The sequence below is a fragment of the Aethalodelphis obliquidens genome, unplaced genomic scaffold (assembly GCF_003676395.1).
Source record: "Aethalodelphis obliquidens isolate GAN/ISIS:26980383/991018 unplaced genomic scaffold, ASM367639v1 scaffold40, whole genome shotgun sequence".
In the NCBI taxonomy this organism is placed as follows: Eukaryota; Metazoa; Chordata; class Mammalia; order Artiodactyla; family Delphinidae; genus Aethalodelphis; species Aethalodelphis obliquidens.
In genome coordinates, this window is record NW_020837984.1 from 14607879 (window position 1) to 14635874 (window position 27996).

Below are 27996 nucleotides of genomic sequence, written 5' to 3' on the forward strand. Positions count from 1 at the left end.
CAATGGAAAACAGGGAAGGAGCACGAGGCGGAGTTGCGAATCCTATCACCAATTGGAAAGAGAGGGTGGAGCCCGGGCCTTATCAAGCGTGACCAACCAGCGAGAGGAGCGGACCCTGAGGGGCGGGGCTGTAATGCCTTCCCCCAATCGGACAGCGCCAGAGGCGGGGCATTCTTTGGGGTGCCCAATGAGGAACGCAGCCGAAGCGGGCCTGTCAAGAGAAGGGGCTGGGGGCGGGGGGACGGTGAGTCGGGGATAAACACTCCGCGGCGGTGGCGGCTGCTGCTCTTCTTTGGGTTCTGTCACGGTGTCGGTGGTGCTCGGCTCACCGGTCCCCTCCCCCTTCCGGCGAGCGTGGTCGCCAGAGAGCTTCTCTCAGCCCTGCTCTGCGGGGTCCACAGCGGGGCGTGGGTGTCCGGCGGCAGCGGCGGCGAGTCCGTGGGCAGTGGGGGTTGGTCCAGTGGCTCCGGACCCCGGTGCAGAATGGCGGCGGCGGTTCGGATGAACATCCAGATGCTGCTGGAGGCGGCCGACTACCTGGAGCGGCGGGAGCGAGGTGCACGGGGACGGGAGGAGTCCGGCCCGAGCGGGGACTGGGGGCTCTGAGGGGCCCAGCCGCAGGTCCGGGTGCCCAGCTGCTCCGGGGGTAGTTGGAGGAGCTGAGAGCGCGACCTCGAGCGCTCCCAACCCCTCCAGCTCTCCCCACGCGCGGTCCGAAGGGAGGCCGTCGCTGCCCCAAAGGCAATGAATGGGGGTGGAAAAGGGACCGCTGACCCGGGGTCCGGAGCGCCGCCCGCTCCGCACCCCGTCGCGAGTGGGGGGCCCGGGGCCCCCTCAGCCAGGCCCTTGGTTTACCTCACTGGGGCTCGTCCCGGCCGGCCCCCAAGTGGGCCTGGCGCCGGGTCTCGCAGACGGAGGAGCAGCGCCTCCCCTGCCCCACACCGTCCCTCCCGGGCTCTGGCTCCCGGTGTTTGCCCCGCACCTTCGCCTGAGGCTGGTCCCACTTAATACACACCAACCTGCTGGACGTTGCCAGTGGGAAACCCAGGCTCCAGGAGACTTGCTGTCTTTCTCAACAATGAGCAGCTGGAATGCTCCTTACACCTGCTCCTCACTGAGGATATTCACTCAATTAAAAAAAAAACCAATCATTGTTCTAAGAATTCCACCTTGCTCCGTTTAATTATTTCCACAATCTTCTTTTAATGAAAAATAAATCAATCTTAAAAGGGAAATACTGTGGAGGGGAGAGAGTGTTGAATGTTCGGGGCTCATTCATTAACTGGATCCTCCGGTTTTCTAGAAGCTGAACATGGTTATGCCTCCATGTTACCATACAATAACAAGGACAGAGATGCCTTAAAACGGAGGAGCAAATCCAAGAAGAATAACAGCAGTAGCAGGTAATTTGGTAAATATTTCCCTTTCTCTTTTAGGTTATACTGTAGATGATACAAACTGCAGAATGGACGTTGCCTGTTGTGATTATAACAGGGTTATAATCATGTAAATGAAGTGGCGATCATGATTCAGTAATGTACACATGGTCTTAAGGCGTTGGAGGAAGCCCTTCTATTTGGGTTGAGGGGACTGAAAAGAAGAGAGAAATGGAAATGTTTTCTATTTCTTTATGAACTTTTTTTAAAACTTAATTTTGCTTTTCTTCCCTTTTGGAGCAAAAATCTGTGGAAACTTCAAGTGAGATTAGCAACAGTGACAATATTTTGCCTTCAGAAGTTGCAGATTCAGGGCAAGTTTTCTATAATTGAAAATACTGGACATTATCCACTTTTTACTTTTCATAGTAAAGATTTTATAGACGTGTTAAAGTATTTGACTTGGCATAGGTGATAGGATTTCATATTTGACATGTAAATTAAATACAGTTATGTGTCTGATAATCTAATTTGTCACTCTATTTATAACGGCAAAGAGGAACGACTGAGGCTAAAACCTGCCTTTTTGGTGATGCAGGAACATATAATATTAAAATATTAATATGCCACAACCCTTTTATGTTAGCCTTGTAGTTCTTGAAATTTGTAAATTTCACTGGGAAGTAAATACTGGTTAATGGTCAATGAAATCACATACTAAAACCCTGAATGTACTTCTTGGTACATGTTGAGTACTCCACTAATGCTATTGCACCCTTTTTTCCCCCTCTTTGCCCTTAATATATGTTAGCTAGGAAATCTGCTTTTATTAGACTCATTCAATTATACCTTTTATTCCAGTAAATTAAAAACATTGACATTTTCAACACTGATTTAGAATCCTTATCTGTCTCCCATTCTCATGAAAATTCCCTGCGAGTAACTGTATTTGGTTAACCTCTGTGGCATAATACAGACAACTAAAAGCCAGAGGTTTCGCACTTAAACCTTAAACTCCCTTGTCCTTGCTGCCTCTTCTGTCCTTGATTCACCCCATTGTCCTTAGCACTGGAAGAACCACAGGATATGAGTGAACAGCACATATGTGCCGAGCTCTTGAATAGGAAGGCACATGAAGGATGGATCTGTTAATTAGTTACCTGGTAGTTCTTGAAATTTGTAAATTTCCCTCCCACATTTAACATTATCTGAAGGTGGTAACAAGTAAAACTGTGCATGAGTACTGACAACCTTTAAGAAGAAGGTTAATGCTGACTTGTATTATGCAATGGTATACAACAATTTACGTGTTGCTTTTTGTTACAGTATTTTTAAAAACTTTTTTGGAAGAACGTTGAAGCCTTTTGGTTTATTTTTCTGGATAAGTGTAGCTCATTTGTTACTTTTATCCTTGTCCACTCATGATTTGGGAGGAATTGCTCACATTAATAGTCAAGGCTTAATCCTTAGCATTCTATTTTTTTCTAAGTTTCACTCTATTTTTTTCAAAGTTTTCACTCTGTTTTTTTCTAAGCTTAATCCTTAGCAATCTGTTTTTTTCTGAGTTTCGTTTTTTTCTAAGTTTCACGGGAAAGTTGTTGAGGGGATGTTCAGTGGTGAGGAAAAAAAGGGGATGTTGTTGAAGAGAAGTAGCTTGGCCCCAAAGTTGATTAGGAAAGAAAAATAATGATAGTTGAGAATTTCAATTCAGGAAATAGCTTCTTTCTCTTCTCTTTAATATCCAGCTTTATTTCTGGGGAAATGGCTGCAACTCTGGATTTGGGGAAAAACTCTGTTATTTCTGTCAATGGGTTTGGTTTGCTTTCCATGGTTAGAGACCGGAGGCTATCACCGTTGTCCATACTCTTGACTAATAATGAATTTGTGCAATAACTTAAGTGGTGCAAGGATTTCTGAGAGACCATGATTAAACCTGAAGATGGCACCAAGCAAACATATGAAGCAAGAGCAGGTTGTTTTGTTTAAATGTACTCACTTCCTTTATGACCTGTTCAGAATGACCCTTACCTGAGCAGTGAGACATCTCCCCAGAGAATGCAGTTTGACCCCTTGATTTGAATTAGACTTATATCCAAGGCCATATATGGTCAGGATTTTGAACTGAGGTAAGAGCTATAGAAAGATTACTGCTGGTTTACATAACCATTGGTAACAGTTTATTCTTGTTAATTCAGGTTGAAATGCTGGGCTCTTTGCTTGTAGTGTCTGGGGGGTGTACTTTTCCTTGGACAATAAAAAATAAGATTTAGCTACATATCAAACTTCTTGGGAAATGAAAATGCAGATCTTAAGTTTCTCTAGTTGCTTGTTTAAAGAACAAAAACAAATGAAATTGTGAATATTGATTGTCTTGGAATCATCCAGAGAACTGCAGGGAGATGGAATCTTTTTTTTTTTCTTTCCTACTGATTTTTGAAATCAGTTACTAAATATTTAGAATTGAAATCCAGAGTTTTTAAAAGTATGTTTTGTTAAATTGGTAAAGCAGGCATTGGCAGTAATGTGAAAGAGGAAGTTCAGCACTTGCCTCCCAGTTCTTTTATGAGACAGTGGCCGTATAGCTGACTTGACAGGGTGAGTCTTTTTTAAACCAAGGACTGGTTTGGCTTAGTTATCTTTTTGTTAGAATATATTTTTAAATGGTGACATTTGACCTTTATCAGTGATTTCAGAGTTATCAAATCTTTTCAGTAATTACATGGAAAATGATTTTGACACAAGGAAGATGATTTTGACACAAAGTATCTGTATATTCTTATAATGCTTTAATTTAAAATATAAATGTTTTCCCATCAACAGAGTTGGCGGGCAGTCTCTTAACTGGTCATTTTTTGAACGGCCTGCTTTTTATTAAAGAAAAATTCAGTTTTACTAAACCAAATGTACTTCAGTAATGCCCTAGCCATTAGGTATAAGTCCGCTTGTAGAAATCACCATATGTTCAGCACTCTTAAGTAATCAGATAAGATCTATAGTTTCCAAAGCTCTGTTCAAAGTTCGGAAGGAGTTATGCTGCTTATGGAATTTGTTTAAAAGATTATCTTGGGGATTCTGAATTTTTTTATATGTATCTTCAAAGAATCCAGAAATTTTGGGTAAGGGTGCCCTGTGTGCTACGATTTTTCTATAATCAGAGACCATGCTCTTTTCAAATATCCACCCTTCTCTCCTCCACCACCTTCCCAGAATGGTCCTTGTCTACTGTTAAACAGGGAAATCTTGACCAGCTTTCATCATACACTTTCATCCATTTAAAAACTCTGTCAGGCTTTGAACTTGTTATTCCCTGTTAAAACCAGAATGCCACGTGCTTTAAAGCCAAACGTTTGCAGTTGCAGGCCAGACTCTTGTTAACTGTGATATCCTGATGGCCATTGCAGGAAGTATACCATCAGAAAAATATAACTGAAGAACACTGAAGGATAACCAAGTGAATCAATTTAAAGCTTTTAAGTCAACCAGTTTTAAGGTTCCCATGTCCTTTATCTAGAAAACAAATATTCTAAAATTGAAACTACTGTCATTATCTTATTATTTGTTTTTCCTCATGAATAAAAATTGGCACCCCAGAAGCCTTGTGGAAGAGAAGTTTAGTGCTGGGTTGGAAATTGCCCATTCAAGACTACCCCGCACACACCCCACCCCCAGTCTCTGGTGTGAATGAACTTGGTGGTGGTGCCTCTTGATGTAAATGAGTGGCTGAGCGTTCACAGAGGTAGTGTTCCTCCATGATTACTGTGAGAATTTATCTCCTAGGCCCAGTAAGGTTCCAGTTATGGCCCCACAGAATTCTCGACCTGAGCCAGGGTGTCATCTCTCCTGAACTGATTAGGGTCCAGAGAATTTCCATAAGTAAAGTCAAGATTCAGCTCCTTTATAATGCTGGGACGTTCCTCAAGTTTATTTATAACTAGTTAGGCATGAGTTGTATGAGAAGGACAATAGCCACATTGACTGATTTCTTATGACTTCTGTGGAAACCTGTCCATAAATCCTTAGACCAGACCTTATATTCAGGGTCAGCTATAAACACACTAAGAGTATGATTTCACATACACCTCCACTTTCATCCAAGACTCTAATCACTTTTACAGTTGCTACCTCATTGATCCACGCTTGTTCAGTAGACAACTGGCAAACATTTTTATTTCCATTTTACAGAGGGGTTAACCGAGGACAGGATGGTAAGGAATTTTCTTTCTTTCACAGTACAGTCGGTGGCAAAGCTGGACTTGAGATTCCACCCGAAGTGCTGCCTTAACTAGCCTATCGTCTTTCTGTTGAGCTGAGTCTTGGAAGCCTCTTCCTGAAATAATTTGTTAGCTCTTCAACAGTAGCATCTTTCAGGAGGTTGTACATGATAAAATAACTTCAGGAAATAGAAAGATTGAGCAAAGAAGGGTTATTTTTATCCATTTTAAACTGTATCCTATAGTCAAACAACTTAGCATACAATTTTGGTGTACAGCACACCTTGAGGCTGCAGGGCAGGGGTGGGGTGCCCCATCTCCACTGCTGCACGCTCGGCCTGAAGAGAGCTTTGCGGTGTTATACAGCCCAAATTCACATAGCACTGTGCGGCTGTTCTCCTCTTTGTGTAAATAGAACCCTCTTATTTCCTTTCTTAAAATGGACTACTTTTCCACTAGGGAATGCATGCCTCTTAGTTTGTCACTTCTCCTTGAACTCTGTTTTAGATCTTTACATTTATCTAATTCCCCAAAGGGACTAATTTCTTTAGTAGAGCCCTTTCTCTGTCTTCTCTCCTACCAACTTGGGAGAGAAAGCAGTTAAAATAATTGTGTTGGTGTTGGAGTAGTCCTTTAAGACAAGAATAATCTTACTTTTATTGTTCCCTCTTTCAGATCGACTCACAATGAAATGGAGAAGAATAGGTGAGTTGCGGGTTCTGGGAGTGGGATGGGGGGAGTTTTGATGTATTCTTTTTTCATTAAGTTGAGACTTAGTTGTGGCTCTTAACTTCCCACACTTAGCACCTGATACAAGAGTTTACTCAGGGTCCTCTAATCAGCACTGCCCGTACATCACTTAGATAGACCCAAAGACAACACCCCCAGTCCTCAGCTCCCGCAGCCTGCTCTTCCCGAGCAATGTGTTTCTGTGTGACTATTCTAAGGCCAAAGCATTTTAGGTCAGAGGCAGTGTTTCTACAAATAGTGTTTTTTAAAAATTACATGCTACTGAATATAATTGGTAGCACTGTCTTAAATCATGCACACACAGTTATATAGATATAGATCTATATATATAGATCTATATAGATATACATACACATACACATACATATGTGTATATGTGTATTTACAGTTCACTTGTGAATAAAGATTCTCAAAAGTCAGGCAAATGTATGCATAGCAGAAATTGGAGATGGTGAGGCACTCAGACGAGGCCGGCCACCCGCACCGGGCTCCATCTTGCCACAAGCTGGAGTTTGTCTCTCACCTAGATCCCCTCTTACTGCTTATTTAAATCTTTATTTTTCAAATGACATAGCCTAGTCACTCTCAACTCTGGTTGCACATTAGAATCACTTGCAAAGCTTTTATTTTAATGTTTTAAAATATTTTTATATGAAATACATTATACACATACACTTATATACTTGGGGGTTAGGGAACAAATTTTTATTTCTACTGATTTATTTTATGTATTTATTTTTTGTCTCTTACGGATGCCTTTTTTTTTTTTTGGCTGCGTTGGGTCTTCACTGCTGCGCTCAGGCTTTCTCTAGTACAGCGAGCGGGGGTTACTCTTCGTTGTGGTGCACGGGCTTCTCATTGCGGTGGCTTCTCTTATTGCAGAGCACAAGCTCTAGGTGTGCGGGCTTCAGTAGTTGTGGCATGTGGGCTCAGTAGTTGTGGCTTGCAGGCTCTAGAGCACAGGCTCAGTAGTTGTGGCGCATGGGCTTAGTTGCTCCGCGGCATGTGGAATCTTCCCAGACCAGGGATCGAACCCGCATACCCTGAATTGGCAGGCGGATTCTTAACTACTGCGCCACCAGGGAAGTCCCTCTGCTGATTTTATAAAATAACTTTTTGTTATAGAACTTTTCAAATATACAAAAGTAAAGTGAATAATGTAATCAATTCCTATGTATCCATCACCCAGCTTCCACAATTATCAATATTTTTCCAATCTTGTATAGTCAAAACCACCCCTCTCTGTGGAGTGTTTTAAAGCACATTTTCTTCTATCTCTGGTAAAGATTAAAAAAAAAAAAGACATAACCACTTGCTTTTACCATGCTGAAAAAAAATTAATAATTCTTTGTGAAGCTTTAGGGCAAAAAAACCCCCCAAAACACCAATGCTCAGACCTCATCCCTAGCGATTCTGATTTAATTGGCTTGGGTTGAGAGTCTGCACTAGTACTTTTTTATAAAAACTCCCCAGGTGATTCTCATATGCAGCCAGGGTTCCAAACCATTTAACAAGCCTCATTCTGGTCTCTGAGCTCCCATCAGTTTGAAGTACAGGCTACCCATCCAGATTGAGTGGCTTTCTTGGTGGCCTGCATGAAGAAGATGATATGTAATGATGGTTCTGTAAATATATGTGGTTATTTCATGCAAACCCTCTTTGAAGAGGGAGCCTGACTCTGATAGTCAGGATGTGAATGACATGTTTCGTCAGTGAAAGGGCAGACCAGGCCCTGACTAGGAAGGAAAATCTTGGAACAGGGCAAAGATCTAGCATTACTCCACTGTGTATGTGTGTGTGCGTGCGTGCACGCAAGCATGTGTGAGAGAGATGGATGCAAGGTGAGTGTGCCTCGCACATGTGCTTCTCCCCATCCTTCTTCTCCCCTTTCAGTTTCTTTGTGATCGTGACTGACCATGTTTGAAATCAGAGCGTCTTTATGCATTAGGGATTTATGTATCATGAGCTGGAAACTCCAAAGTATCTCTTCTGAAGACAGAAAGGTAGTCTTTCTGTCTTCAGATGTGGCTTCTCTTTCTCATCTTTAGATTCTCTCCCATCTTCCTGCCTCTGGGGTGAACTGGGTAAACTGGGACTATTTCTGCTGAAAAGTCTTCTAGTTCTCCTCCCCCTAGGCATTTTTTTTTAGGCATTTATTTTTATTATTAAAATTTCATCCCTTCAGGTAAGGGCTCTTAGGCTTACTTACTACATACAGCTTTGTGCCTTTTACCTCTGCAGGAATACCACAGGATGTCGATTTTATCATTTTTTAAAAAATATTTATTTATTTATGTATGTATGTATGTATGTATGTATTTTGGCTGCGCCGGGTCTTAGTTGCAGCATGCGGACCCTTAGTCCCTATCATTTATTTTAGCAGTTGAAGAATGTTTATTTTCTGCCTACAGTGTCTTAAGAGCTTGTGCTCAGTACTGGGTACTAAGTAAGTTCATACTGGGGTATTAAATCAGCATGGTCTCTATCCTAGAGAAATGTAGTTTGTCTAACGAGAAAGACACAGAAACAGTCTGCACAGGAGGCTGTGGAGGCAAAGTTTCTAGAAAATTGGATTTGAAGTCATCACTGAGCAAGCTGCTTATAATTCAGATTGCTTGCATGTGACCAGTCTACTTTTGCTTATTGAAAGGTTAGTTATCTAGTTTCCTTATTGTCCTTTTTTTTTTTGGAATTTGGTCTTCTAAGGTCTTGAGCATTTTTTCTCTAGTCTAGAGCATGTGAGCAGAAGAGAAGGAAGTCAGGACTCAAATTTACTTAATTTAACCAAGCACTGGTTGCTGCAATCCGGGGTGGGGGGAGGGAGGGTTAAAATTGTTGGGCTCTTCTCCCGTATAGTGTAGCTGCTTAGGATTTTAGGGTTTGGTGGTCCGCTGAACAGCTGCATTTGTAGTCCCCTTGGTTTCAGTAGCTGAATCCTATAAAACAGTACCACTTTGCTAAAGGCTAATACACCCTTGCCATTTTTTACCTTAACATCACATTTTTTTAAAAGATTGGCATGGCTCTCAAAAAAACAAAAAAGCAAGTGAGGAAAAGAACTTTCAGTAATTGGATTTTTTTTTCTCTTTAATATTGCGAAGTTAATTATACCTGTGTTAGTTTTTTCATGCAGAAACCTTTTCTGAGGCACGTTAGAGATTCTGGAGAGTTGGTGTGCATCAGGACTCCACTATGAGAATACTGTATTCAACACCACCCATTTAATAATCTTGGCATTGGTGGGAAGATAGAAGAAAAGACTTCTAGAAAGGTGGAGGTGGGAGGTGGTATTGGTGGCAGCAACAGTATTTTTCGTTCAATAGACTAGGCATTCGTGGAGCACCAAAGATGCTGGGTGCTAGGTGCTGGGGATCCTGAGCCCACAGAGGCCAAGCCCCCAGGGCGGAGGGCTACATTTAGTCTCACTGTAGATATGTCTGTCACTTGGCCTGTGCTTCTCTGCATTGTAAGTAATTTTGTGGGTCTATCCTCCTAAGGAAACACCCTTGGTGAGTGTGTGGTCATTCTTTCTTTTTTTTTTAAAACTAATCTTGTAGAAAATTTTGAGAAATATAGAAAATCATACTAAAAATTAAATCATCCCTAATTCTAGCAGCCCAAGGAAACCAATGGAATTTTGAAATGTATCTTTCCAATTGTTTTTTGGAAAGTAACTTTAAAAATAGTTTAGTGCAGAAAATTGGAAAGTTCAGAAAAGCACAGAGAAAATAAACGTTACATGTAATAGACCTTGCAGCAGTAGCAACCACTGAGTTCTATATCCACCTAGACTTTTGTGCATACTTTTTAAAAATCAATATGGGATTATATAGTAAATAATTTGCTTCTTTTCAAGCTATGTTATGAACATTTTCCAATACCGTTAAATCTCCTTTTCTTACATTACTTTTAGTGAATGCCCAGTATTACATCATATGGATGTGCCATAACTCATATAACCAATCTCCTATTTTAGGTTCTTCCCAGTATTTTTTTTTAATTTATTTATTTTATTTATTTTTATTTTTGGCTGTGTTGGGTCTGTTGCTGCGCGCGGGCTTTTCTGTAGTTGTGGCGAGCGGTGGCTACCCTTCCTTGCGGTGTGCGGGCTTATCACTGCGGTGGCCTCTCTTGTTGCGGAGCACCAGCTCTAGGCGCGTGGGTTTCAGAAGTTGCAGCACGCGGGCTCAGCAGTTGTGACTTGCAACTCTAGAGCTCAGGCTCAGTAGTTGTGGTGCACGGGCTTAGTTGCTCCGCGGCATGTGGGATCTTCCCGGACTAGGGCTCAAACCTGTGTCCCCTGCATTGGCAGGCGGACTGTCAACGACTGCACCACCAGGGAAGCCCTTTCCCAGTATTTTCCTAATATAAGTGATGCTTGCTTAAACTACCTTATGGGTAATTCTCTGTCCAACATCATAATTCTTTCCTTAGGGTAAATGTATAGTTGTGGAATTCATGGTATCCACATTGTTACAGTTTTTGATGTTGACTGCTGGATTGCCCACCAGGCGGGTTATAGGTCATATTTTCCTTGTACCTTTACAAGTTTATATTTTACCTTAAGACTTTTATGAATTTAATAAGTAAAAAGCAAACAGAAACACACAAGCTTGTTTAATTTGCATTTCTTGTATTACTAGCACAGTTTAATAATTTTCATATCTTTGACAGTTTGTGTATGTGTGAATTGCCTGTTAAATAACCTTTGCCCAATTTTCTACTGAGGAGTTTATATTTTTCTTTATTTTTAAAAGATTCTACTATATGAAGGATATATATGAGAGAGATTGCCTCTTCATGTATCATATAATTGTCCAGTTTGTCATTTACCTTTACGGAATCAGTCTTCTCTCACTATCTGAAATTGCCGCCTCTGTTGTATACTGAGTTCTTGCTTATGGCTAAGTCTGGTTCTAGACTTGTTCTTCTGTTCCACTGACCCACCTGCTCTTCCTGTGGCAGTGTACACTGTTTTCATCATTGTGGTTTTATGCACTTCAGGATCTGGTAAAGCAAATCTCTATTCTTCCCTCCTCCTCCTTTTTTTTTTTTTTTTGCGGTACGCGGGCCTCTCACCGATGTGGCCTGTCCCCCTGCGGAGCACAGGCTCCGGACGCGCAGGCTCAGCGGCCATGGCTCACGGGCCCAGCCGCTCCGCGGCATGTGGGATCTTCCTGGACCGGGGCATGAACCCATGTCCCCTGCATCAGCAGGCGGACTCTCAACCACTGCGTCACCAGGGAAGCCCCCTCCTCCTTTTTTTATTTTACTATGTTCTTAGCTCTTTTCACCAGTTTATTTTTCCTAATGAATTTTGTAGTCAGTCCTTCAATTCTCCGTACCCCAAATTCTTTTGGGGATTTTCAAAATCCAAATTAAATAATTCCAGTATAAATTAACCTTTAAAAGTTCATGTTGACATCTTAGAGCTCTCCATCCAGGATTTGATGTGTGTGTTCATTTATTCAGATCTCTTTTCTGTCTCTAAGTAAAGTTTTTTGATGTTCCCATATAGATCTTGCACATTTCTTGTAAAAGGTATTCCTGGGTTTATTTGTGTATATTTTTAAATTGCTATTGGTTTCCCATTGTAATTACTGATTAATTATTGTTGGGATGTGGGAAACCTTTTAGTCTTTGGTTGTTGTTATATGCCCTTTATTGATGATAATTCTGCTCTTTCCTTTCCTTAGCTGGGAACTCCTCTTGTTTGAATGCCTTTCAATAAGCCACTCAGCAAATGGAGGCTGAGTGAACACATATACGCTGCAGCCAGTGGGTCAGGAGTCAGGTGCTTGAATGGGCTCCTTTTCAAAAGAAGGTTCTAGTATCTCCTTTAATTATAGACACTCGTTTTTCTGGAATGGTACATATGCAGGCCTTTCTGGAATTAGGCAGCTGGTCTAGAGAGATTACCTCTGCCAGAGTCTTATGACTCTATGACAAAAGATTTTTTTGTGTGCTCTGTGAGGAGGATTCAGCAGCCTGATCTAAGCTGTTGTTTTCATCTGGTCAAACAGTATTTCAGTGGCATCTGGTCTGTCATGAGAAACCATTCCAGTCAGGTCTCTTCTGGCAAGATATTCTAATTGATTGCAGTTCCCTAGAGTGGTTTCTCTTGGGGCTTGTTTTTCAAATGGCCAAACTCCTTATATCGGAAGGGGTAGGGTCCTGAGTTGTGGTGTGCATTGCACCATTCTTACCGCTTCTGAACGCCCTTGACCACATTCAGATTTCACTCTAGGATGTTGTAATAAATCCACATTGCTTTGTTGCCACATGGGGCTAAGGGCATGGCCTGGTTATTACGAAGGAAGAATATAGGTATTAGTGTGGTCTATGGTGGCGGTGTGGAGGCGCACACTGATTTTTACTACTAGAATCCATCTTTCCTGGACGGTACCTCTTGGAAGAATATGAAGAAGAGACATGCTGGTTATTCAACCAATTTCCAGTCCCCTACAGGGAACATTGGAGGCACTCCCTGACTTTTTGTCATAGACACTAATAGTCAAAGGGTGAGAAAGAGCTAGCAAGTACTAATTATAATCTATATTTTGTATTTTTTTAATTGGGCTCTAGAAAGGAAATATTAAATATATACTTATGTATTTAATACTTTAACAGAGAAGTGACTTTATTACTTTAAAATGTAGCCACCATGAATTGCTGTTTCCACATTGCTTACTGAGTGCCGTGTTCCCATACAGTAAGCATATGACTGTCTCTGTATATTTTACAAAGATTACGATCACAGTTACGAGAAATCTTCAGACCTTCCAAGGTTCCACCTAAGTCGGTAATAATGATGCATTTGGCAATTATTTCTAAAGGGTCCATTTTAGAAAAAGGAGAGTACTTTTCTTCCTCAGAGAGTGACTTGTAGTCTTCCCCTGGATTTTTTGTTTAACCCAGTAAGGCTTTGTTCTCAACCCCAAATCTGGAGAAGGTTATGATCTCTGTGACCTATAATCACTTTTAGGGAGTAATTTTTTGACCCATTAAGATTTGTTTCTTCTTAGTCTATACTAAATATCCTTTTTTTTTAAATCACTACACAGCTCATACATACCCATATCTGAAGTTATTTTTATTCAACTTCCAGTTATCCTATAGGATTTACAAAGCTATTTAATGGGCTAAATCTGTGTCCATACAAAGGTAGGAGAGGAAATAGGTATTGTTTATGCAACTCTTTTTTTCTTCTTTGGAAATAATCTTGGGCCCAATTTTAATGAAAACTAGTACTCAGTTAGGTCCAGTGTATCATGTTCATTAAGTAGGGTTTTCCTCAAAGAGAAGGGACATGAATTACCAAAGAGATCAGATTCTACTCTTAGGTCAGCATCTGCAGGTGCGTTATTATTTCTAGGCTCCAGTGGGTTAACACGAAATAGAAGACTTGGTCATTTCCATTATTTGGTAATGAAAGAAGCAGAACATTTAAATACATAGCAGGTCTGCAGCACGCAAATAAACGAATGAATGAATGTGATCTATTTGGAAAGGAAAAAAAGCTTCTGATAGGCTATGAAAGCTTGAAAACCTTTATGGAGAAGTTAAGTCAAACAAGATGTGGATGAGGGAAAAGAAACAATATGTTTGGTAGAGGGCAAAGGGGAGCCCATTCTAGAACTTTCAGTAGGAACGGATATTTGTCATGGTCTGAAGGTAGCTCATATAAATAATTCTGCAATAATTTGTTTCCGTGTTTAATCACTCCAGCTAAACTTTAACCTTTAAACTTTTACCTTCAAGGCAGGGACTTGGTCTTACTCAACATCGTATCCCCAGCACCTAGGAAAGTGGCAGTATGTAGTAATCCTTTGAGAAATGCTAGAGGAATAAATGAATGAAAGAGCCAAGCATATATTTCAAGATTTCCACCTGCGAACCTAATTACTTATCTACCCTCTTAACTGGCTGCCATACTGTTTACTGTGCCCCAACCTGATTCTTTTTTGTCATACACTTCACTGTGAAAGTCTGACGGAGAGAGTTCAGTTACATCTTCAATAAAGAAGAGTAATATCTGATAACAGTGTCTCCCTCACAATACAGACAAAGACAGACAGACACACACCTGATTTCATACGATTCCTGGTCTTGACTGCATCCAAGTCAGGAAGAACTTTAGGGACGACAGAGTAAATTCAGGAGCACTGTCTGCAGGTAGCATAATCTCTACCTGTAATCTTACTTTTTTTGTTGCATCTTTCTCCCAATTTACAAATCTGCTGGCCTGAGAGAGAGAGAGAGGTATGAATAAAATCAAAGAAGCTTGAGTCTGGGGACTTCCCTGGCGGTTTAGTGGTTAAGACTTAGTGCTTCCACTGCAGGGGGTGCGGATTTGATCCCTGGTCGGAGAACTAAGATCCCGCATGCCACGTGGCGTGGCAAAAAAAAAAAAAAAAATCTTGAGTCTGGAGGCAGAGGTATAAAGAGCAGCCTTCAGAATTGTCTGAGAGCGCACTGGTGAGCCCCGGTGCCGTCCATCAGTGCCAAAGCTCAGGTCAGGGTGGCGCCTCCAACAGCCCAGAGCCCACTTCACTGATGACCTCCTTCACTTGCATATTAATTTTCCGTACTTCATGGCTGACAAGAGTGAAGGAAAACTAACAACAGAACTCTGAGGTATCCAAATATACTTTAAATCTTTAATATATTTGGAATTTATTTTGATGTTAATCTCCCCACTCCCCTGCCATTTTCTGAATAATCTGGGCTATCTCCAAGGATTTGCAGTGTTAGCTCCGTTATATGCTAAATTCTTATCTATTCCTAAAGTCTGTTCCTGGGAATTTTTTCTTCTCTTCCTGTGACTTGTCCATCTTTTCCTGTATTAGTATATTCTGGTTTTAATTACTGCAGCTTTATAATACAATTTAATAACTGGTACCAAACAATCCTCTTCATTCTTCTTTTTCAAAAATTTTGGAGGTCTCTCACGCAGTTATGCTTCTAGGTGAGGTTTAGACTAATTTCCCAGCATTAAAAAGATTACGGTTGGGATTTTTTTCTCTTGGTATTATGTTAAATTTGTAGACAAACTTGGGTAGCATTGACATTTTTACTTTGAGGGTTCATATCTAGGAAAGTGCTGGTTTTTTCCATTTATTCAGATTTTCTTATGTCTCTCTGCAAAGTTTTATAGTTTTCTTCCCAGAGATCCTTCCCAAACTCTTTTTTTTTTTTTTTTTTTTTTTGCGGTACGCAGGCCTCTCACTGTTGTGGCCTCTCCCGTTGCGGAGCACAGGCTCCGGACGCGCAGGCTCAGCGGCCATGGCTCATGGGCCCAGCTGCTCCGCGGCACGTGGGATCCTCCCGGACCGGGGCACAAACCCATGTCCCCTGCATCGGCAGGCGGACTCTCAACCACTGCGCCACCAGGGAAGCCCCCCAAACTCTTTTAAGTTTTTTCTTAGACATGCTCTCCTTTCTTCTTGCTATTGTACATGAGATATTTTAGGTTCTCTGGGTATGGATAACACATCCAGAGATGTGCTTGGATTTCCAAGGTCAATACATATTTGCCCCAATTTTTATTTTCTTTTGGCCATCACAGTAGAGAGATGTAGGCAGAGATCTCGGTGTGCTTCAGATGCTTCCCCCTCAACCTTGGAGTCCCTTCTAGCCCTGCCTCTACACGATGGGGTGGCTCCAAAGGAGTCTTTCCTTTAGCCTGGGTTAGCATTATAAAGTCCTTGCTGATTTTTAAACGTAAAAAAATAATACCTTTAGCATAAGCAAGATCTTTATTTCCATAGAAAATGGGTTAGATTTTCCATTAAATCTTTTAATGACAAAAGATGTCAGTTTTCTTTAAGGGAGAGTTTACTGAATTTGGATTTTACCAGATAGCCTCTATTTACCCTGTGAGATACTCTTGAGTTCCCTATTGATTTTGAAAGGAATATGATAGGGTTATAATTATCTGTGTTTGCTCCCAGCAATTATCCTTCCTCAAAGGAAGCTAGAGTTGAAAGAATGACTGCTGCCACATACAGAGCACTTCATGTCAGACCCTGGTCAGGGGCTTCCATACCCTATCTCAGTTAATGCTCAATGACAGCCCTGGCAGGAGGCATTGTCATCGTCCCTCTACTGCCAAGGAAACGGATGCTACATGGAGTTAAGTAATTTGCTCAAGGCTACACAGGAAATAAGTGGCAAGGCCAGGACCCCAAACTTTTACCCTTAATCACTACACTAATATTTGGTTGTATAGTGACTGACAGATTCAGAATATAAAAATAATTAAAAACAAAAATAAATAAAATTTGAGATACTAAAAAGAAAAAACAATAAAATGCTTACTGAAGAGAAGCTCTAGTTTGTATCTAGTTTAATTATCATAGGCCACACTTGATTCTGAGTGTCGCTCACTGTAGCTCAAAGATTGATTTCTGTGTGCTACCGGAGACCAAAGGTATATCAGCGCATTCAGAGTAAGGAGAGTGATATTTCTGAAGAATCAGCAGGTGAGGTTTGTCAAAGTCCATTGGATCAGTGTGAAGAGACGAGGCAATTGGGGCACGAGGGAGCCAGGACTTGACTACCCTTCTCTGCTGCCAGTGGGGAGCTGGGAGGCAGCTCTTGGCAACAGGGGGAGCTCTGTCTGAATATGTGATGAGAGGGGCTCCAAGTAGGGGTCAGATGTGGGTACCAGGTGGCTTCCTGTTGAGGAAATGTAGCAAAACCCCCTGCTAGTTCCTGAAAGAGGGGTTAGGCCTGGTTCACAGTGGGACAGCAGGCTCCTTCTAGAAGGCCAGAGCCCTGGGCACAGGCGTGGTCGGGACTGAGGACAGAGAGCTGAGACAGGAGCTTGTTCTACTTGTTTGGGACCTGGGCACTCCATGGGTGCTCACGGCTGGCTGAAGGATTCCGGATCCCGGCGTGGGGTAGAGGGGGGCGGGGTGTGTCTCAGGCTTGAGGCCCCTCAGTGGGAGCTGCTACAGAGGGGTCTGTTTGCTTTTTTGTCTGGTTCAGGAATTGAATTTCACTATCATATCATGGAACTGAGCCTGCTTCACATACCTCATCCCTCCCCTGGGGGTGGCCCAGGCACCAGCCCGGGGATGTGCTGCAGGTAGGCGGCAGGTGGGCAGGGCAGGCATCAGGCTGGAGCGGTGAGGCAGGCACTGCCAAAGATACAAGTTGGCTTTGAATCTCTACGAGAATCCAGAAAGCACTGTGCTCCTATTTCCATAAAACTAGGTCAGAAAACACTGAATGAACATGTTTTAGCCTAAACTTGAAGTAGTCAAATGGCTTATTTCAAGTTTCACAACTGGGAGTGTTCTTTGGAAACCCACATCTGGGTAGTGAATATTGTACTTTCTGGGCTAGACTCCCTGAGTAACTAGGAATGACGACGCATGGAAAGATGACTTTATTATTTTTATCAGTAGACAAACTTCCTTAAAAATTTACATACTCATATCTGTAGATAAACCCACATCATAAAAGGACTAATATGACACTGCTCTGAATCATGTAGTCTTTGCAATGAGCAGGCTGAAAAATGTCTAAATCTAATTTTATTTTTGAACTTTTTTTAAAACTTGACAGTCTGTAAACTTTGTAGTGAGAATAACTATATGTGACTAATCCTACATTCTCCTGGTGTTTCTAATAACATGATCTATTTTCATGGCTCTTGGTGAAGAATATTATCCAAGGTGAACATGTACCTTTTATACACAAATTCTGTTTTTGTTTTTTTCTCCTCATGTAGTAGTTGGAGGAGCAAACCTCTCATGTGGCTCTTTGCTGGTGGCCATTCCATGTGGGCAGGTTTTCAGAGCAAGCGGAAGTCTTGTAAAATAGTAAGGCTCTTGTACCGCTACCTCTTCCTAGCTCGGGAGTGAATGCTGGACTTCTCTAGCTTGCCAGGGCTTAGGGGACCTTGGAGAGTCTAGGACAACCTCAAGAGCCAGAAGAGGAAGGAGGCTCAGAAGCAGGTGAGGTGAGAGCTCAGAACCACTTGTTGGATCTGCCTTGGGGGAACCTCCTGAAGTCCTGATGTGAAGGGTGTGAATTGACTACCTTGGTCAATATCAGGCATACTGGCCTGTATTTGAGCTTTCTGAAGCAGTTTTCTTCTTTCGATCCCAACCTTTGTTAATATGGTGAAATTTTTAAGAGGGAAAAAGGGGCAAACTGAGCTTTCCAGTTGTCTTCCAGTTCAGCTGGAGGATAGCCTCTCAGGCTCCCAGGACCTCTTCTCCAGGTTGCCCTGGGGACGGGCAGTGGACATGTACCTAAAACCCCAGGACCCTGAGCACTACTGAAGGTGCAGAGACATAGCAGAGATGGACTCTGCCCCGAGAAGCTTGAAGTCTAGTGGAATAGACGACACCAACCACGCGGCAAGCGTGCATTAAGCCGATGGGAGGGGAAGGCACCAAGGCAACCCGGCAATGATTAAGTTGCGGCCCCATCTTTCTAAGGAGTTGGCAATGAGTGGTTAAGTCACAAATACCAAAAAAGGCAGGCAGAACAGTGAATTTCCCAATGAATAGGATAAACTAGTACGTACTCAGAAAATGGAGGAAGCACTGTGGACTGGAATGGCCTGTGAAGACTTGAAGGAGGTGGTGGGCTGAAGCAAAAACTCTGAATCTTGGCTGTTTCTCACATTCACGGAATCTGCTAGCCTCTAGGATAAAGCCTAAACCAAGGTTTCAGTGAAGTATTAATTTCCAAAATTTTAGGGACTCTTGTGCTTCTGCCACATTCTGCCACACCGCAAGACCTGTTGGTGGTTCTCTCCAGCTGTCAGCATGCTTGTTAGTATAGCAATACCACTGATGGGCATTTTCCTTGTTTCTAAAAAATGCATCTAACTTTTTGAATGGTTGAAGGACGAAAAAGTGTAACAAATTATTCAGTAAAAACTCCCCCCCTTTCCTTGTCCCTGTTCGACTAGCCCCTGACTCCTTTCTGCCCAGCCACTGTTACTAGTTTCTTATGTATCATTCCAAGCTTTCTTTATGTTATACAAGAAAACATGCCTTTAGATAATTATTTTTCCTCCACTTTTACCCAAAGATGTAGCATGTTATATGCACAGTTTGGTATCTGGCTTTTCTTTACTTAACAGTATATCTGAACGTTCTTTCCTCATAGTACATAGAGTACATTTTCATTCTCTTTCATAGCTGCATAGTACTCCACTGTATGGATATACCATACTTTATTTGATCAGTTCCCTATTGATGATGAGTTGGGTTGTTTTAATCTTTGGTATTACAAATAAAGTTGTAATGAATAACCATATACATTTGTCATTCACATGGGTAAATATTATATACAGCAAGATATAGTTGTAGTGATTTAGTGGTCCTGGAAGGGGAAAGAACAGTATGGGTTCAAAGGATTCTCTCACTGGCATGTCATTACTTTCTGAACTTGGATGTTCTGTAGATCACATCATAACCCAGAAACCTGGAGGTAACCTGATTCATGTGCTTAATAATAGTAGATATGCGTCTCTACCCCTTCATACATATTATAGACTTAACTTTAGAAAACCATGGATTTTGCTTTTCCTTGGTTTTTACCAGAGTTGTATAATTTCGAAAGATGTCCACTTGGCTGGAAGTCACTGGTGGCATTTGCCACCACTGGGCTGGGCGACTTCATACTCTGTTTGGGCTTGTTCTCCCGGGTGACTTCCGGCTGGCTTTGAAAGTCTCCAATGCTACTATGATCTTGTTTTTGTAGACGGGCCCACCTTCGCTTATGCCTGGAAAAGTTGAAGGGGCTGGTGCCACTTGGTCCAGAATCAAATCGACACACTACACTGAGTTTATTAACAAAAGCCAAATTGCACATAAAGGTAAGTGCATCCTGGGATGCCTTTTTGTCTTTACCTGCCCAGGGAGGGTTTGTTTGTTGTTATGAGGGACAGCAGATGTCTGTCTCCAGGACAGTTCTCTCCTCTGAACTCCTCCCGCTCCAACCAAGTCAGTGTCTTGGATGACTCACAGACTCAACATGTCCAGAACCCAGCTGAGTAGTTCTCACCCCTGTGCGCCAGAAGTTAAATTGTCTCTCCAACTGTCCATCTCATGTACAGGCCAGAAAGTCAGGGTCATCCTTGCTGCTGCTGATCATCTTGCTCCTTAGCCACGTGTCTCCAAGACTTACATATGTCACAGCCTGCTGTATTTCCATAAAGTCCATCAGGTACTGTAGTAAACTCCATAGAGGCCTCTTCCAAGCTAATCTCCAGGCTTCCCAAGAGCAGTCCTGCCGGAGCTCAAATCAACATGTCACCACATTCAAGTCTTCCGTTGGGCTTCCCTGGTGGCGCAGTGGTTGAGAGTCCGCCTGCCGATGCAGGGGACACGGGTTCGTGCCCCGGTCCGGGAAGATCCCACATGCCGCGGAGCGGCTGGGCCCATGAGCCATGGCCGCTGAGCCTGCGCGTCCGGAGCCTGTGCTCCGCAACGGGAGAGGCCACAACAGCGAGAGGCCATGTACCGCAAAAAAAAAAAAAAAAAAAAAAGTCTTCCGTGGCTCAGGACACACTGTATGACCAGGCCTGCCCGACCTGGCCCTCCCCTGCCTTTGCAGCAGCAGCTTGTGCCAGAGGCTCCCCTCTCTGCCTCAGCCCTTCTTTCAGTCCCTTGCACTTGTCAGGCTCTCTCACCACAGGGCCTTTGTACATGCTATTCCCTCTGCTTGGTACTCTTTCCCCTCCCTTTTTCACCTAGTTAACTTCTTGTCATCCTTCAGACCTCAGCACAGGTATCACCGTGCGGGGAAACCTTCCCTGACTAGGTCACCTCCTTCCTGTGACAGATGGTCCTTATTATTACTGGATCTCTCTCTCTTAGCACTTATCACAGTTGACACCTGACCATGGCTTGTGTGGCTATTTGGCTGTCTCTGTCCATGCTGTTAGAGTATGGACAAGGGAGGGGACCAGATCTTTGTGTTCACCTTGTATTTCCAGCACCTCCCGGAGGGTCTGAAACAGAGTCAGCACTCAGTATATGGCTGGAATAGCAAAGGGTAACTCCTGAGAACCACAGCCAAAATCACTGTTTAGCATGTTTTTATAGTCAGAGTCATAGCTGGACACGTGTCACTTGAATTATGGTTGATAGCCTTGCGTACATGGCAGTTGTAGGAGGGAAAAGAACCTCTGTTTAGAGCAAAACAACCACAGTTACACAATCTTCAGAATTATCTGAAGAATTATCTGAGAAGCTAGAGAAAAGATTTGTAAAATCAAAATGATCTATGGAAATGTGTTTTCTAAGCTCTTATTTGGACAATTTAGAATCAGGACTTCAAAAGGGAATATTATTCCTGCCAACAGACAGAAGTTAAATGAGGTTTGGCATGACGCAAAAAAAAAAGCGCCTATGTAATTGGGACACGTACTTGAATAAACATACTTCTAAAGGAAAGTCTGTTTCTTAAGCGCCCGTCACACGCAGTGCTCTAGCTCAGGGAGTAGGTGTTTGGGGCGTCACAACAGACAAGGGAGAACAGGTTGGGTGTTCCTGCCACAGTCTTTCCACTATCACAGTTGAGGGGTGCTGGACGCTAGAGTGTTAGCTCACCCCGGAAGCCATGCGACAGTGCAGGTTCCAAAGTGTTGTCGATGCTGAAAAAGTTAGATGTAGACAGGAGTCACCGGCCAGGCAGCTTCCTGTCCCTGCGAGAAGCTTGACAAGGGACACAGCAAATGGCTTCTGAGGAAAACTGCCGTATTTCCCCACAAGGCAGGGAGGTGCAGGGTCATTACCAATTTTGAAATCTGCCTGTGCCCTTCAACAACTACCCTCTTTGACCTGCAGAAACTTGAAGACTGTGACAGAAAAGCCATTCACCAAATAGACCAGCTTCAGCGAGAGCAGCGACACCTGAAGAGGCAGCTGGAGCAGCTGGGCATCGAGAGGATACGCACGGACAGCACCGGCTCCACGGTCTCCTCGGAGCGCTCCGACTCTGACAGGGGTGAGCCCCCCCGAGCCCGCATCCTCAGGCCCCTCCCCAGCCCCCTGCCGCCTGCCAGAGGCGGAGCCGAGGGGAAGCCGAGAACCCCCGTGACTCGGAGAAGTCGAGGGGCGTGGCCTGCGGGGACAGGCGTCCTCTCCTGCAGCGGTTAGGCACCGCGGCCAAGGAGGGGCCCTGCCGAGTCGCTTGGTCCTTCAGAAGCAGGCCTTCACCACGCTCTGTCTCGTCCTTCCCACAGAAGAGATCGACGTGGACGTCGAAAGCACAGACGATCTCACGGGCGACCTGGACTGGAGCAGCAGCAGCGTGAGCGACTCGGACGAGCGGGGAAGCATGCAGAGCCTGGGCAGTGATGAGGGCTACTCCAGCTCCAGCATCAAGAGGAGAAAGCTCCAGGACGGCCACAAGACGCGTCTTGGGCTCTAGGAGAGCGTGGTCGCTTCGGCTGCCGCCCGGATGGTCCCGCCCTTCGGCTCCGATTAGGTAGCGTATCGGACCTGCCCACAATTCCCTCGCACGTCAGCTTCCGTGTTCCACCGTCACCAAAAGCAGCTGTGCAAAAGTTGTCAAGGAAGTGCTTAAGAGTGTGGGTTTCTTTTTTTTTTCTTTCTTTTTCTTTTATCCACGATCCCCATCTTGAATGGGGTTGAGCGGCCCCCGCGCCTACTGGCGTAGGGTAGGCACACGCTGAGCCAGTCAGTGCAGCCTGGACACCTGAGGGCGTCACAGACCCGTTACTGCTCAGTCTGGGGTGGCCAAATGCCACTCGTCCCCAGGATTGTGGGTTTCTGACTGCATCCTCTAGCTTCTCTCTTTCTCTCCATAAAAATTCGTCTCTGACAGACTGTACATTCCAATCACTTTGAAGCACCCAAGAATTCTTAGACGGGATAAGCACTTACTCACATCTCGGCAATTTTCCCCTCTTATTTACTGTCCCCGTGTAGTCTACCAGACCTTCCCTGAAGTTTTCTGGCTTCCTCTGTGACTTGCCTAGCGGAAATGTCCGAATGTATCTTGTGCTTAGGAAACTGAAGGAAACAAACTTTAAAGTTGAGATCCTGATCTCAGAACTCCAAAGTAAGCTTGAAAGTGGGATTTAAGAGCGCTTAACCATGGCCCTCACTGCCTGTGAGCAGGCAGGAATACCTCCAGAAAACACACCCTTCACACACGTCCCGCGCCAACGCCCCCGACCCGCGTGTGGATGGCCGCAGTATTTCTCACTCTCAAACGGACCCCTTGCGAGCACGTCTTTGGGGTAGCACAGCTTATAAAAGTTCCAGCATCGTTTGTTCTCACGAACAGAACGGTACAGTCTATTTTTGTGCGCTGTCCTTGGGACCATGCTGTGTCCTGCTCTCCCAAGGCACATTTCCCCTCCAAGTCGGTTATGCTCCTTGTCTCTGGAACATTTTTTTTTCCTACCTCAGAGATAAATGAGATCTCCATTTCCCACTTAACACAAACTGATTATGCCTCTTCTGTTTTGTTTTTGGTTTTGGTTTTTTTCCCCAAATAAGTGACATTTGGTCCAATTCTAATCTATTTTGCTGTTTAACTTGCAGCAATAACTGAGCTTTGGCACTAGCTGAGCTAGTGTCCATCATCAGTGCAAGGAGAAGTCTACATTTCTACTCTCTGTTGCAGGTGAACGGGAGGGGATGGTACAGTGTTACTACAATTCCTCTCCTTATTGATTATTTTTGGACACACCCAGAAACTTCTTTATGGAGGCTTTTGGGTTAATAGTTTAAAAGGCTGATTTTTCTTTTTGGTTATGATTTCTCCCTTAAGTGGTCTCCCACTTTGTAGCATTTTTATTTAAGCTAAAACAGAGCACATGTATATGTACATAAGACACATTAAATCTATAAATACTATTTATTCATTTTATATAAACTAATGTAATGGAAAATAAATTCTTATGACTGTGCTTTTATAGATGTTCTAGAAACTTTGTATGTAGGTATCTACAGAATTGGTTCATTTCCCCTTAATACTTTTGCATTCATAGTTTTGAGGTCTCGATGCTTTCAGCCTCTGGTGAATCTTTTTCATTGAATTCAAACCATTTGTAAAACCTGTGACGCTGAAGCAGAGCGTGTGTCACAAAGTGATGAGAACATTCCTAAATCCACAGCCGCACTGCAACTTAAGGGCTCCCTGGCTGAACCAGTAGCGGCGGCGCCTGTGCCCCCCGCTGGCCTGTGGTCTCCCCGGCCCCAGACTCACCTCCTCAGCGCCTCTTCCTTGCCCACGACTAAAAGCTCAAACGCACTCCTCACGGAAGCTCATTCTGGACGTGAAGAACAGTCGAAACAAAGATTACTTTTGTGTTTATTTTTTCTTTTTATGGATTTCTTAATGTATTAAAATTTTTTAATTGGAAGTAGTGATTCCAAAGTCATCTGTAATTCTTCTGGTTTTGTTTTGTTCTGTTTTTCTCTCCATTTCAGGTTTGGGTGGGGGGAGGGGCAGGTGACACAAAGGATTTTTTTTTTTTTATTGTTGGAATCTTTTCCAATTACCAGCTGAAGATTTGCACTGAAATACAACTTGTATGCCTTTTGCATTTTTAAAGCCTGCTTCCTGAATTTAAGCAGAGTGATAGTGTTCAAAGAGCCAGCTCAGCCTGTAACATGTTTGAAAAAGATATACCTGCACTTTGAGGTCCCTTTCGAATGCCATTCGCTAGACCTCGCAAGCATTTTAATTGCTACATTCAAGCGCCTCACAAGTCCACGATGCTAGATCCTGTACGGCATCGAAAACTCAAGACTTTGGCAAAAGCTTGTGGGCTTGCATTGGGGGAGGGAAGGGAACAAAACTTGTGTATTTGTTTGTTTAATTTAGAAATAAGGCATCTGAGAGATGCCATTATTTTCTGTGTTTTAATTGTTGTGCCTTTGAGTTAAACTGCATTTTTGTCTTTTGGTTGAAATATGAAATGTACTGTCCCAATATAAAATAGTAATTATTTGACATTTGCACTGTTTGTCTGGTCCTTTTCAATTTGATAGCATATAAATGTTAAACTTAATAGATCTCTATATTTTTAATGCGCTTGTGATAAACTGACACCAGGGTTAGACACGACTTTCAAATCTTGAGGTAGACTGAATGCTAGACAGGCCTCTCTCTAACCAAAACTGTAACCTTCAGGACCAGCAAACTCAGCCCCAGGCAGCTAATCCCCTTCCCCACGTGGCTGACCAGCCGCCCTGATGCGCCAATCTGTCGTGTCATTCACTGATCCACCAGCATAACTGTTAAGAGCTATACAGTCTTTTTGGTTCTGTTTTGTTGTTGTTGTTGTTTTGTTTTGTTTTTTTCAGCAAAACGAAAAACCTTTCTATTAGGGTTGTTGGGGGGAGGGGACGGGCAAAGATATAAGCCCCAGCCTTTAAGACTTTGACTATTGTACGTAAATATAGATGTGTGTATATATAGGCACATGCATATTTTTATGTGAAAACTGGTTTTAAGAAACTAAAATCAAGTCTACACTCTTATTGATACCATTGCAATGCAAATGGGAAAGTAAAGAGTATGTAGTGCAGTTTAATTTCATGCAGTGAGAAAATATATGTGTGCTTCTGTTAACATCCCAGAAAACCTAGCTTTCCATACCTGTTGGCTTAGAATGGCGGGCAGGCGCCCAGGGTATATTTGTTTTCTTTTGCTAAGCAGAGATCTGGGATTCAAGGTGCTGATAGCGACCGTGGCTCCTTTCTCTAGTCACAGATCTAATGCTAGTGATTCAGTGTCACCTTTTTGAGCAGGACCTACATTTTTCTTCCTGTCAACCCAATACGAAAATAATTTCAGTGTCGATTCAGAATTGAGTACTAAGAAGGCCCTGACCCTGCAATCGGCCGCTTGAGTGGTTTGAGGGTTTATTTTTGAAGGTGGGCATTCTCCTTTAACCTCTACTTTTTTCAAAAGAAACAAAGGGCCCTTACCTGGGTTTCCTAGGAGCCTCTCTTCTCAGTCCCTGAAGTGGCCAAGAGCAAATCCTGGGGTGTGTAAACTAGGTAAGATTGTGATGCTCAAAATAACTAACAATATCTTGGGGCTTGATAATGGATTTTGTGGGCTTGCTTCTTGCCTCTCCCCCATCCTTTAAAGGAAAAACTTATTTTTGAAAAGTATACACATACACATGATTCAGGTTTTTATATCATACTGTATTGGCAAGGATACCACTTTCATTGTGCTTTATTCCCCCGAATCTCACTCCTTTCTTTCTTCTTGTTTCCCCAAGTTTCTTTGTCTTTCCCCTTTATCGGCCCCCGTGTGTTGAACACCAGAAAGTCAAAGGCTGCAAGGCGATTTCCTACAAGTCAATCTATTATTTTTCTATGTTTAACTCTTGGATGCAGTATGTTTAGGTTGCTGGCTACTCCTGATTTTAAAAATCCTTCCTGGCAGAAGATGACCCAAAGACCCCTTTAGGTGAGGTGGATTTTCTCGTTCTACACTATCAGGTCTCTGTAGACTGTGGGATGTTTTGTTTTCAAAAATACCTGGGGATGAGGCCGGGGCTGGGGGGGGTACGATATGTGATTTATCCTGATTTTTTCATTAATATTTATTACATGGATGATTTTCTTACCCTGTGTTCTTCTGAAAGAAGAAATAACTGCCTGGCACCGTTAGAGTCAGCTGTTGAATGGCTGAAGAAGTTGAGTATCTTTGTCTTCTCGCAAAATCGTAAAATGAGAATTAGTAAAGCACTAGATTCAAAGATTTACCCAGATTTTAAATTTTGATTTCTTATTCTGTCTGGGGGGGGTGTGGAGGATTGAGAGGGCTTTCTTCATTTTAGCTTTTACCAGAGAACCAAGCTTGCCTTGACCCCTTGTCCTTAGAATTGGTGCTCTGGGAATGTTGCTGTGAACCGTCAGTGTTGGGGGCCATCTTCCTAACGGTGAACACAGCCTAAACAGGGAGCAGCAGATGAGAGAGTATGAAATTCTGTTTCCAGATGTTTATTTCTTTATGTAAATACGATGCCAATGTAAATCCTGTGTCAAGACATAGAGAATGGTGCTTTTTACTACAGTTAGTACGTGCATTTTGAGAACTACTCATGTTTCAGAGAATCTTTGCTGTGTATATGTAAACTTCTGTATTGTTCAACTGTTAACAAATAATAAATTATTTCATTATTAAAGATATTTTGGTCTTCTGGATGTTTTGTATCCCAGTTTAGCCTTCCATGGTTTTTACTTACAGAGCTGAGTTCATCAGGTTTCTTTTTCCTTTTGATTTCATGGAAAATTTGCTGGCCAAAAGTTTTCAGCCCTTGGATTCTGTGATGGGAGCTTTGATTGTGTGGCTCTGGTTGAAGCGCTTCCCAGCTGCTCTCCTCCCGTTTCTCCTGCTCATGCGCAGGATGTTAACATCCCAGAAAACCTATCTTTCCATAGGCTTCCCTGCGACCCGTCTGACCGTGCAGGCTGCGTTCGGGGCCGCACAGCAAACGAGACTGCCCCGTCTTTCCGGCAGCCTGTGGTCTGGTGGGAAAGAGGGAGATGCATTCACAGTTTGATGCAATATAGTCGGTGGTGGAGTAAAGTCGTACAGGGACGGGCTGTGAGAAATCACAGAGGTGGTGGCATTCGAGTTGGGCCCTGGAGAAAGTGTGGGTGTTGGATGGAAAGAAGCCTTGC

The 27996-nt window shown here is 43.1% G+C and overlaps 1 protein-coding gene across 1 annotated transcript; it reads left to right on the forward strand.

Annotated features, from left to right (window-relative positions):
- The first annotated feature begins 264 nt into the window (after positions 1-264).
- MXD1 (MAX dimerization protein 1) lies at positions 265-27501 on the forward strand. Its single transcript, XM_027131923.1, has 6 exons — positions 265-556; positions 1304-1403; positions 6263-6292; positions 20069-20183; positions 22159-22318; positions 22557-27501. The coding sequence occupies exons 1-6, from the start codon at positions 484-486 to the stop codon at positions 22742-22744; spliced, it is 666 nt and encodes a 221-aa protein (XP_026987724.1). The 5' UTR covers positions 265-483; the 3' UTR covers positions 22745-27501.
- The last annotated feature ends 495 nt before the right edge of the window (positions 27502-27996 follow it).